An 11,421-nucleotide genomic window follows, 5' to 3' on the forward strand; every position below is an offset into this window, starting at 1 on the left:
CCGTGGAGCGCTCTCCCTGTCCGGCACCTGGCTCGGTCTTCACGCCCACTGCGCATCTCCCTCTGCGCCGCCATCCCCACAGGGACAGGCATCACCGTCGGCGTGGTTCACGGGTGCGTCCCTTGCAGCTAGCCCAGCCCTGGCAGGTGTGCGCGCCGGTTACTGAACAGGACGGTCAGGCCAGTGCTGCCCCACCCCTGCCTCGGCCTGACGAAGATGCCAGCCACGCCGCGGCCTCGTGCTGCCATCCCAGCTTCCTCCAGCCTTTGCCCTGCTTGTTCCTAGCATCAAGCTGCCTCCTTGCCCCCCAAAGCCCATGGTAGATTCCTCCAGGATACCTTCTGAGTCCTTGTGGCTCATCCGCCCCCCTCACCACTGGACTGTTTGACTGTCTCCCCAAAGCCAGTGTGGCCTGAGGGCAGGGCTGAGTCCTCTCTGCCTAGGACAGGGGCACCCAGGTGTGGGAGGGTCAGAGAACCCCCAGGGGAACTCCTTCCAGGAGCTGAGGAGTGAAGCAGGGCACAGCTGGTCTGACTGCTCCTTCCCTCCTCCGGGACAGCTGGGGACCAGCCACACTGCTGTGGGCGGGACAGGGCTGACCTTTGAGGGTGCCTCCCCCTGCCCCATCACGTGCCTACAGTGGGACAGGGACGGAGGAACCTCAGCATTCAGAACCTCATACCCTGCTGGCCTCCTCCGGCCATACCCTGTGGGGGACTGCGACCCCGACGGGGAGAGCTGTGTGTGGCTGGAGCCCACTGTCCTTGGGAGTTGGGAACGGAGGAGACGCCCTGGCTCGTGGAGACGGCAGGGAGAGGTGGTCTGGCTGTTTGCCCAGCCAGGGAACATCAAATGTCCACTTTCCCCTTTCTCCCTGGGTGGGCAAGGCGAGGCAGCTGACACTGGCCCAGCTGGGGATACCGGGGCCAGCAGGAGCAGCACAGTGAGTCCCGTCCCTCACACAAGGTTGGGCTCAACTGCATTCCAATCAGTATGGAGAATGCAAGGTCCTTGGCATTGGGGTAGCACCTGAGTCCCTCCATTCCCAGTGGCTCCGGCTCCAGCAGGCCAACTGCAGAGTGGGCAGCTCTAGGCCCCTGAGTCCCAGTGAGCACATTTACAGGTAAGAAGTCCCTAGCAGAGTTTCATAGGGACAGAGCTGGGCTTGAACCTCATGGAAGACTCTGGAATCACTCTCACATGCCCTGGCCCAAGTGCAGACAGTCCAAGCACAGAAGCAGTTGTTTTATATTTAATTTACAAAAGAGACCTCAAAATAATAATAATAAACTATCCCGGGGCAGGGGAGTAGGGTCGGGTCCTCCCCGGCCATGCCCCTTTTCCTCTCTGGCAGTGAGAGAAGGGGCTTCTCAGGGGACTGCCCCTCCCCCTTAGAACAGGGGGGTGAGAGCTGGTATGGACGTCCTACTGGGCATCCCAGGGGCTCCGCCCCCTCTGGACCCATTCGCCCACCCTGTGGCAGAGGCCAGCTTGCCCGGAAGCCAGGTGAGAGATCCCTACGAAGTCCAGCTGAGGGCTACGGCTGCCACAGCCAGCAGGCTGGTGAGGTGGGCCGCAGCCCAGGCCCCGCGGGCACCTCTCGACGCCTGCCTACGGTCCCACTGGCACTGCCTGCCGCCCCAGCCCAGGTAGCATTGGCACTGGAAGTGCTTCTGCAGGTGGTCGAGGTCGGCCCAGCTGAGCTCCCCCTCTGGTCGCAGCGGGGGCTCACCAGGGGCGTGGCTAGGCACGAGGCGGAAGCTGCTGGCACTGAGGTGCAGGAAGGCGTTGGTGCCGGGGTCTCGGCGCACACAGCGCCCGTGGCCATGGCACTGGGCCCAGCTGCAATACTGGGCGGCCCAGGACACGTTGACTACGTAGGGGATCAGCAGATTCATCAGGTACTCCTTGAGGTACTTGCACGTCTCCTGGGGGCAGAGGCCAGGAGTCAGGGTCAGCTGCCTCGGCCCAGACCCAGATGGAAACTGTGTCCGACAATGCGGGACCTTGCCTTCTTTAACTGATGGACATGTGTGCCTGAGCCCTCACTGTCTCCGCTCCTACACAGAAGGGGGTGGGGGCAGACTGGAGCCCAGCAGGGAAGGCAAGGGAGTGTTGAACTCAACAGCTGTTCAGAACAGTGTGTCCCCTTTCCTGGGAGCAGGGGAGGGGCGCTGTCTTCTCCGTTGGGACCAGGGATGTCTTGAGTGGGAGACAGACAAGGGGGCCAGACTAGGTTTGCCCACATGGAGGTTGGCAGCCAGAGGCTCCAACACTCATGCTGTTTCTGCAGACCCTGCAGACCTGGTGGGCGGGGGGGCGGGGGGGGTCCCTCACTTACCGTGCTGGTGGTGAACCCTGCGTCGCCCCAGAGGATGACACCGGCTGCGCCCAGGGCAGCACTCTCACCAATGGTGGAGATAAGATCCATCTGTGTGAGAAGGGGCTGGTCACCAGGGGGACTGAGACCACAGGGAAGGAGGACAGGCAGCACGGGCAGGTTCCAGCCTGTTCTGACTTGGCGGCCGGCCCCCACCCCAGCCCAGTCCTCCCTTTTCCAGTCCCAGGAAGAGGCTCCATTTCACTTTCTCTTAACTGTTTAAGCGACTTCCACCCCATCTTTGGGCCCCCGTTTCTCAAGCCAGAGGCCCCCTTGAGCCTAGGATGTGTCTGTATTGATTCCAAAGCCAGAATGCCTAGGCCCAAGTCCTTGTCCTGCCCTGCGTTCGCTTGCAAGCTTTGGAGAAATTTCTTAGCATCTCTAGGCCTTAATCTTGTCACCCGCAAAATGGAGAAAACAATGCCACCCGGTCACAAGGTTAGAGAGAGCCGGAGGGAAGGGGATGCAGAGTAGCCAGTACAGTATAGGCAGGAGCCCGCGGGTAACCCGGAGCAGCAGCGGCTCTCGGGGAAGAAGGCAGGACCCTGGGAGGCACATACCTCGCTAAGGCCCGTGAGCGTGCGGCTGTAGGTGGGCCGCGTGAAGACGTAGACCGGGAGCGCGTGGCTGGCATGATGGGTGCGGGCCACGCGAAGGGCCTCCTGAACACGGAAGCTGACGAAGTTGCGGCCGTGGGCCGTGGAAGCGAGCACCTCGTCCAGGTAGACAGAAGGGAAGAGGGCCGTGCTCTCGGCCCACAGCCAGGCCAGCTGGTCGTTTCGGGAGACCTCCACGTCCGGGCAGCGGCCCGTGTAGGTCTCCCAGTTCTGCACGTAGTCGTGGTTGTAACAGTCGGGGAAGAGGTAGAAGCCCCAGAGGTGCTGAGGCCGAACTGCCTTGACAAAGTGCAGCGTGTCCAGCATGAACTTCCGAGCAGCAAACTCAAACTCGTATTGCGCCTGCTTGATGATGTGGTCTGGCGGCCAGTCGGGGTGGCGGCCGGCCACCATCTGGCGGGAAGCCTTGCGGTACACGTCCTTGTCCTGCCAGTTGCGCACCCACACGGGCCGCCAGTCCTCCCAGTCGATGACTGCCAGCCCCGCAGGCTCCTGTCGACGAATGTAGTGCTCCACGTGGTCCTGCATCATCTTCCGGTGCGCGCATAAGCTGACGTTCTGGGGCACGCCGCCATGCACGGGCCTCCCTGCGGAATCGAAGTGCGGATACAGGCCTAGCCGGTCCCGGTAGAAGATGGTGATGTTCTGGTTCACGAAACCCTCGTTAGGTGAGGCCTTCACATCGAAGGCTTTCTCCTCTCGGTCCAGCGGCACCTTGAGGCGTGGGCCGCAGTCCTGTGTGGGCACATCCCACGCCACCACAAAGGGCCGGCCTGTGAAGATGGGTGGTGCTGTGGGCTTGAGCTCCGTGGCCCATGCCACCGTCAACACCAGGGCCAGTGTGCCGGCGGGCCTCAAGCCTGCCCGCATGCTGGGGGCTGCAGGAAGACGGTGTCACCTGCCTGGCACCAGCTCAGGAACTGAAGAAAGGGTGGGAGAGAGCAAGTCAGTCTAGAGAATCCTGGAGGTGCCAACCCCAAACCCATCCACACTGCCGAAGCCCATGCTGTGCAGGCACTGTGCCCAGGGCTGTGCAGGCCCTGTGACATGGCTGTAACAGGTCGCTGTAACAGGCCTGAGAGACCACAGGCCACCGAGGGGCAGGCAAGACACCCTGGGAACTCAGTGCCAGGAGCACAGGTCCCTGCTGGAGCAGGTGGCCTACAGCTGGGAAAGAACCGCTGTTAGGTCTGCAACCCCTCGGAGTCCGGACGAACTGAGCTCCCAGTGAGTCGCTTGCCCAGACACACACAGACCCGGACACCACCCAACACATCACTGCAGACAGCGCGGAACCCGAGGCCCACTGTGTACCCGGCGAAGAACTCTCGGTCCAGAGCAACGATAGCATTTGAGTAAGTCAGGGCACAGCTCCGGCAGCGGCCAGCAAGCTGGAAGGCAGCCACGGAGCTGGTTCTGGGGAGCAGCCGCCCGGCAGAAGAGGGAGGCTGTCAGGACTCCGTCTCGACTGCAGACACTCGACCATGCTCGGTGGAGGCCCCGCGAGGACAAAGGGGCAGCGGACCTCCCACGGCGGCGCCGGCCGACCGGCCCTGCCCTCCACAGCCGCCCGGAATGCGCGCGACCGCCGCCGGGGGTCGGGGTGGAGCTCACTCCGCCCGGCCTTTGTGCGGGACCCCGCCCCCGCCCCGCACGTGGGGTCTGAGCCCGGCCCGATGGGGGTGGCGTCCCTGGGCCGCCTCCCTGGGGGTTCGGAACCCAGCTCGTGGGGAGAAAGCCGCCAGGCTTGCACCGCCCGCCCTCACCTCGCGCTGGGCACCGCCGGGCCCCGTGCCATAGCCACCGCCATCCCTGGCCCAGCCCAGCCCACTTCGGCCGCTCGCCCAGGCACGGCCCCGCCTGGCGCCTCTGCTGGCTCCGCCCCCGGGCCCCAGGGCCCTTTAAGAGTCCGCTGCGGAGGCGGGCCCGGAGCAGGACTTGCGGCCGTGGCGGGGAGGTGTGCCCCATTATTGTGCCGCCGGAACCGCGTTTCGGGGTCCAGAGTCCCCAGGTCCTCCACCGAGGAACGTGGCCACTCATCTTGGACCGTGAGGCCCCTCCGATCGGGGATTTCTTCTGAAGTCTCAGCTGCGAGCGCCCGTCAGTCCGAGAATTGCCTCCCCCCGCAGCCTGCAGCCGGTGGTACATCCCTCCCGGTTCCGCGGCGCGGCCAGCCCCTTAAAGGGACAGGCAAAGAACAGGGATCGGAGAGGGAATAAAGTCGGTGGTGTTCCCCCGCTCCGCCGTGAGGAGGCGCTGTGGGCCCCGAGGCCTTGGTTGGGGGCAGCCGCGGATCTGGCTCTGCACCCCCCGAGTGCGGCCCCCAGGGCCGGGGCTCCCTTGGTGTGGAAAGGGGGACGGTGCCCGACCAGAGCCGATTTCCAGATCCCGCGACAGTAAACCCCTGCGGGTCAGGCAGGGCTCTCCTCCCCGGTCCAGGGTCTGAAGGGGAGCCCCGCCCCCTGCTGGACCGGGGAAGGGGGCCGAGCGCCCGCCTCTTAGTCCTTTCTGGGCTGGGCCGAGGCAGTGGTTGCCTCGGCAACACGAGCTGTGGGTCGCCGCTTGGCCGGCCAGCTGGGGGCCGGTAAGGCCAGCGGGCCTTGGGGTAGGGAACCCCCTCTTCCCGCCCCAGGAACAGGCCAATCCCTGGGCTTCCGTCCCCTCCAGCCCAGTCTTGGGGGTGGGGTGGGGGTGGGGCCGTGGGAGCCCCCAAGACTTCCTTTTGACCCTGAGGAAGCTGCCACCCTTGCAGGAGTTCCTGGTGGGACCGGGGAGAATACCGGCCCCGCCACAGGGGCTTCCCCGAGCCGAAGCCCGGTATCCTGAGCCCTCCTCCCCACCCCCCCATAACCTCCCACTGGGGAGCGGGCTTGCAGCCGGACTGGGGCGAGACTTCCTTGCCTTCTCCCCCCTTGCGGGACTCAGCCCCGCAAAGGCCCGGGGTCTGGACCACCAGCCATACCCCCGGGCGGCCCGCGAGCAGCAGGAGCGGGGGAGGGAGCGCTGCTGTGAGCGCACCTATGGGGGCGCAGACCAGTCATCTGCGCTGGGCTCACCTGTGTGGGAGTCCGTCGGCGGGCCCAGTAGGTGAGCGGCCTCCCTCGTTCTCGGGGTGAGCCTCTCCAGCCCACTGGGCAGCCTGCCGGCGACTTGATAAACCCCATCCCCTCCCACCCGCTCCCGCCTCCCATCCCAGCCCTTTCTCCTCACTTCCTGCTGCCCCTCCGAGGGAGCGGGCCGGGAATGGAGCGGGGGAGGGGACCGCTTTGACCCTGTTTCCCTACGGTTGTCCTGCTGGCTGCCCTCTCCACCCTTCCCCCAGCAGGTCCTGCCCAGGGCGAACTGTGTCAGGTGGCAGGAAGGCTCGGGTGCCAGCCTCCCCCATGCCCGCAGCTTCCTTAACACTGAATGCTCTTCTCCCCAACTGTCCCTTGGGGTTGAGACTCATCCTAACCCCAGGGATCCAGTAGCCTGTGAGTGGAAGGGCCCCAGAGGTGCGCTGTGGGGGGAGTCAGACTACTTGGGGGGTGCTTGGTTGATTGTTCTCCTAAGAAGGTGATGAAGAAGGGAAGGGGCGTTGGGAGAAATTCCGGGAGCTGAGTCAATTCTTTCCCACTGAGAGCGGAAGTGTCCCACGTGTGACAGTGGGGGTGGGAGGTGGGGCAGAGGCCAGGAAGTTTCTGCAGGGTGCTCTCCTGCCGGGGGACATCCCTGGGTGGACTTCACCGAGACTGTAGAGCAGGGGCTCCTTACAACATGGGTGAGGAAGGTGTCCATGGTGCGCCGGCCTGAGAGAGGCTACAGCAGTTCCAGCAAGGTGCAGACAGATCTGCACACCCTCAAGTCACTGAACCTGTCCCCACCCCACCTGTACCCTACTGGCTCACTTCATTTGTCTTTCCTAATAGAGGCTGTGTAAAACTGGGGCCTGGGGGAGGTGGGCACATACTCTGAGGACCAAGGTAGTCCAAGACATGGCATGAGAGGGTGGTGTCCCTGTACCACTGTGCTGGCTCCACAAGGGACACGGGAAGCCTCAAAGGTGGGGGCCCCTGGGGGAACAAAGACCAGGCTAGACTGTCCCAGGGCAGGGCCACTTCCTCAGGCAGCCATCAGGAAGGAAATGAGCACAGCCCAGTGGAAGGGAGTGGGGAAGCAGTGGTCTGACCTCCATTGTTTCCAGCTTTGGGGTCAGCTAGGGCAGGCCCAGCACAGCGAGTTCTACCACACTAGGACAGTGGTGATGGGCGAAGGGACATCATCTGACATGGCAGAAGCCTGTCCCTGGGGCAGTCAGGTGCGACAGCAGAGGATGATGGGTTCTTATGCCTGACATCTTAATGGGCAAGTGGGCAGGTGCCCAAAGACTGTAAGTCCAGGCTGCACAGTGTGACCCCGCCCCAGACTTGACAGTTTAACCCTCTAAGACTATCAGACCAACTCCCCAGGCCCAGAAGCCTGTATGCTTGAACTCCCTCCTCCCTGACTGGGAGTAGGGCTAATGGCCAAGGGCTGGGCCTAGCAGGGAACCAGCCTTATAGCAGGCTGCATGCCCACAGGGGACAATGGAGGCAGGGGACACAGCAAGTACTGAGTGGCTGAGCTTCATCTGGGGGGATGGAGGCCCCACGCCCACTCTGCTGGTGGTACCCACAGGCAGCCCTGGGAGGAAGCAGGTGGCTTTGGGATGCAGAGCCTGGCAGCAGACCAAGGGTGTGGTGCCACCCATCTGGCTGCTGTCCCCCTAAGGCTGGGTTTTGGAGGTCCATGGGGTTCAGGCTGTGGCCTCATGTAGGGTTAGCGGGCACTGCTGGGACAGGACAGCCGCTCCAGACCTCTCTGAGTTTACATTCGCACCTCAGCCTAGGCAGGTGAGGCCAATTTCCCAATGAAGCAGCCCAGGGCCTTTCAATTCCAGGATCCTCACCTACTGAAAACAATATAAAGGGAGTGGCCCTCCACCCTGAAGTGCCCTACAGTGAGGTCTGTGTAAATACACTGCCACCTGCTGGTCAGCGCTAAGATGGCCACAGACGGGGCTCAGGCTAGAGTTGGGGGGCCGCCTACTGAGCCCAAGTGGTGGTCTAGAGGGTGTCACAGTCCAAGAGCATGCCACTCTTGTATGCAGGGTCTACAAATATTTTTATTGAAACTGAACAAATAACACAACAGCGTTCCTAGATTGGGGTCCACCCTCCCCACACAATTTCCCACAGTCTTGAAGCACAGAGCTTGCACATTAAGGAATTAAAGAAAAAAGTCATTTCCGTGTAGAAATCAGACTCTGTCCCAACAACATCATGGACTAGACTATTTACAAACTTTCACATTTTAAGTGTTCCTTTTATGGTTGTTCTCTCCTTTTTCCCTACCCAGGGGCTCCAGTACTTTTCCCTGACTGCTCCTGAAGGGATAGGCATACTGCAGGGCACCGGGTAGTGGGCTCAGAGCTATCGGCACCAGCCCTAGGGTGCTGTCCCGGCAGATGGGGTCCTCCCAATGTGGGATGGGGGGGAGGCTGGTGCAAAAGGCAAGGGAGATTAGATAAAGAGGAGGTGGGTAGGGGCCACTCCCACTGGGGGGGGGGGGGCTGGTGCAGAAGGCAAAGATTAGATGGAGTAGGTGGGTAGGCACAGGCATCCACAGCCTTCCTGACCCCATCCTATGTCCTCTCAAATGTGGGGAGGAGGGAAGGGAGACATGACAGGACAACAACCAGTTGCAGTGGGGAGGTATCAACCCAGTCCTGGGTAGAGGGAGAGGCCTCCCACACCAGTCCCTATTCTTATTAACAGCCAGCAAAGTGGCCGTCCATCTGGGGGTGGGAACACAGGGGCAGGTAGGTAGGAAGAATCAGGCTTGCGTTGCCCCCAGCCTCTGTCCAACAGAGGAGGAATCGAGGTAGCAAACGGCTGAAATGCTCCAATGAAGGGATAAAGGAGGTGAGGGAAAGGAAGTTCCCACTTGTGTACGGCCCCCACAGCCCAGGGGCTGGAAGAAGGCAGACCCTACTTGTAAAGTGCTGTAGCCCCTGGCAGGGTTGGGCCCTGGACACACTTGGAAGAAAGCAGGCCGGGCAAGGGCACAGGAGCCAGGCATTCCTCAATCAGCATGTGCTCTGCCCTGCGCCTTGTAGGGGTTGCTGGGGAAGGTAGGCTGGTAACTGTCATTAGCCCTCACCAGCCACCAGCCACCTCTTGTCTGCAAACCAGCACCCAACCAACATTGCAGAACTGCCCTGCTCGCGGCTGAAGGTCCCGGGCCTATGGAGTTTATTCAGGATTGTGGTTTCAGCCTATCCAATGAAAGCCACACCTTGAGCCTGAGGGTTTCTTGCTGAGGCAGGAGGTACTTAGGCCGCAGGTACTTAGGCCTACAACCCCCTAGGCTCAGACCTCATAGAGGATCACAGGGAAATCCACGTGGATACGGGGAGGATCCAGCTTCACGAAGCCCTGCCATGGAAACAGAGGCTAGTGAGGGTCATCTTAGTGCCCCTACTCCAGGAAGCCTTCCTGTTTTTCCCAGCTCCTCCCCCAAGAGCTCCCACCATGACAGCAGACCCCATCTGGGTCTACCTCAACACACTCAGCACAGGCTCTGTGAGCACTGCCCAGCCTCTCACCTGAGGAATCAGGTTCTTATGCACCCGCCTCAGCTTGGCCCGCTTCTGCCCGTTCTTGGTGACGATTGTCTCCTCATAGAATTCATGAGCAAGATCTCCATCCTCGTCATAGAACATGGAGCTGTGTAGGAGAGGGGAACAGGCTGGGCTGGAGCCTCACACATCATGGCAATTGCCACAGACCATCAGGAAGTGTGCCCATCCCCCAAAGGAGAGGAACAACCTTGGAAGGAAGGGAAGATACTATGCCTGGGAAATCTGTTGCTTAGGGTCTGGGGTCTACTAGAAGAAAGTGAGAAGTGGGGTGGCGGCCAGTGCTACTGTCAGACCCAAGGAGAGACGCTACACGAGAGCACACTGTCCAGGCAGCCAAGGCCAGCTCTCATCACTGGTTTGTTCAGCAAGAATACCATTCCAGCACCAGTCCCTTGCCTTTATCCAGGATATCGAGAGTGCGCAGGATGGGGGCCCACGTATGTTAAGTCTCCAGAAGACAACTACCAGCCCAGGTCCAAAGCCTGAGACAGCAGATGCCTGAGCTAGGAGGGAGTCTAAAGGGGAAATAGATGCATCTGTCCCACTCACGCCAGGTGGATAGTGCAGCCAACCTGCCACTGTTGGGTCTCCCTAAGTAGCATCACCTACGTGTCAGCCCCCAGGGGACTTCCAGGGCCAGGTCAATCTAATACTCCTGTCTGGATCCCTTGGGAGTGGGAGGAGGTCAGTGCTCCAGATCTGGAGAACATACCCGGGTGAAGGTCTTCTTCCCTAGGCCCCACTCCCAACAGCAGGGTCCAGTCCTGCTTTCCCCACCCCCTACCTCACCGCTGTGCGGGACAGTAACAGCCAAAACAAAGGGTGATGTTCCCGTCAGAAGACTCGGGGGGAGAGGGCGACTAGGAGCCTTCAGCTGGCAAGCTGCCGTTGAAAGAAGAAAAGGAAGAGGCCCTAAAGCCTCACAGAGGCCCTATCTTAGCTCTGGCGTGCGTAAAAGTGCCTGCCCGGGGACAACGTGCAAGCCCACTTTTCTCCTGGGGACACCTTAAGAGCGGCCAGGCCTCCAGGAACCTACTGCCCGGCTGTCGCAGCCCTTGCTCCAAAGGGGGCCTGAAGTATGGGAGTCGCCCTAGCTCGGGTGCAGGAGTTATGGCCGCGGAAGCTGCGCAGGACGCGGGGCGCCGGCCGGAGCGGAATCGCGCCCTTACCCGCGGCGCGTGAATACGAAGGGGGGCACGACTCGGCCTCGCGGACGCGCCAGAGCTTGTTCAGCAGCTGCTGTCTCCGGACCGCCGCTCCCCGTCGCCGAGGAGAAGGGCCACAGGCCTCGGGCTTTGGAGCCGCTGGCACCCATGTCAGGGCCGCCGGCGCATGGCGGACCCCACGGCCGCTTTGCTTTCACAGGGCCATCGGCGTAGCCATGCCCTGCCTCGGCCTCGGATCCAAGGTGCCGCCGCGGCCGTCTTCCGCAGGCTCCGCTGTCTCCACGGAAACCTCATTTCCGTTTCCGCACGCTCTCCACGCTGCCTCCGGATTGGCTGCTCCTCTCATCAGTCAGCAGAGCGGAACCAATAGCCGCCCGCAGGCACTAGGCACCCCAGCATGCACTGCGAGACGTCAGGTTCCCGGCAGGCCACACTCCCCAGCTGGGGCAACTCCCACCCAGGAGAGCGGTAGCTGGCCCTGCCTGTTTCTTTGGCGTGTGTGGTGGCCGACGTGCCGTCCCCTAGGTCAGGTACGGGGGGCCTGCCCAATACCCGGGGTTCCCCGGTACCAGCACGCTGGGGCTTGGCCCCAGGCCA

General features: G+C 62.1%; 2 protein-coding genes across 4 annotated transcripts; both read right to left on the reverse strand.

The window, feature by feature from the left end:
• Positions 1-1,236: 1,236 nt before the first annotated feature.
• On the reverse strand, positions 1,237-6,138 carry HYAL2 (hyaluronidase 2). Of its 3 annotated transcripts, none has more exons than XM_090284802.1 (4): positions 6,054-6,138; positions 2,941-3,917; positions 2,342-2,431; positions 1,237-1,928 (listed from the first exon to the last, which is right to left on the reverse strand). In XM_090284802.1, exons 2-4 carry the CDS (start codon positions 3,865-3,867, stop codon positions 1,518-1,520), a joined length of 1,428 nt encoding a protein of 475 aa, XP_090140928.1. In that variant the 5' UTR covers positions 3,868-3,917; positions 6,054-6,138; the 3' UTR covers positions 1,237-1,517. The 3 variants fall into 3 exon arrangements, with proteins under 3 accessions (XP_090140928.1, XP_090140929.1, XP_090140930.1); XM_090284803.1 differs by lacking the exon at positions 6,054-6,138 and adding an exon at positions 4,764-4,871; XM_090284804.1 differs by lacking the exon at positions 6,054-6,138 and adding an exon at positions 4,312-4,591.
• A 1,991-nt stretch (positions 6,139-8,129) lies between these two features.
• TUSC2 (tumor suppressor 2, mitochondrial calcium regulator) lies at positions 8,130-11,124 on the reverse strand. Its single transcript, XM_090284825.1, has 3 exons — positions 10,828-11,124; positions 9,623-9,743; positions 8,130-9,452 (listed from the first exon to the last, which is right to left on the reverse strand). Exons 1-3 carry the CDS (start codon positions 10,971-10,973, stop codon positions 9,387-9,389), a joined length of 333 nt encoding a protein of 110 aa, XP_090140951.1. The 5' UTR covers positions 10,974-11,124; the 3' UTR covers positions 8,130-9,386.
• Between the last annotated feature and the right edge of the window lie 297 nt (positions 11,125-11,421).

The sequence above is a fragment of the Furipterus horrens genome, unplaced genomic scaffold (assembly GCF_987537825.1).
Source record: "Furipterus horrens unplaced genomic scaffold, mFurHor1.1.pri manual_scaffold_7, whole genome shotgun sequence".
In the NCBI taxonomy this organism is placed as follows: domain Eukaryota; kingdom Metazoa; phylum Chordata; class Mammalia; order Chiroptera; family Furipteridae; genus Furipterus; species Furipterus horrens.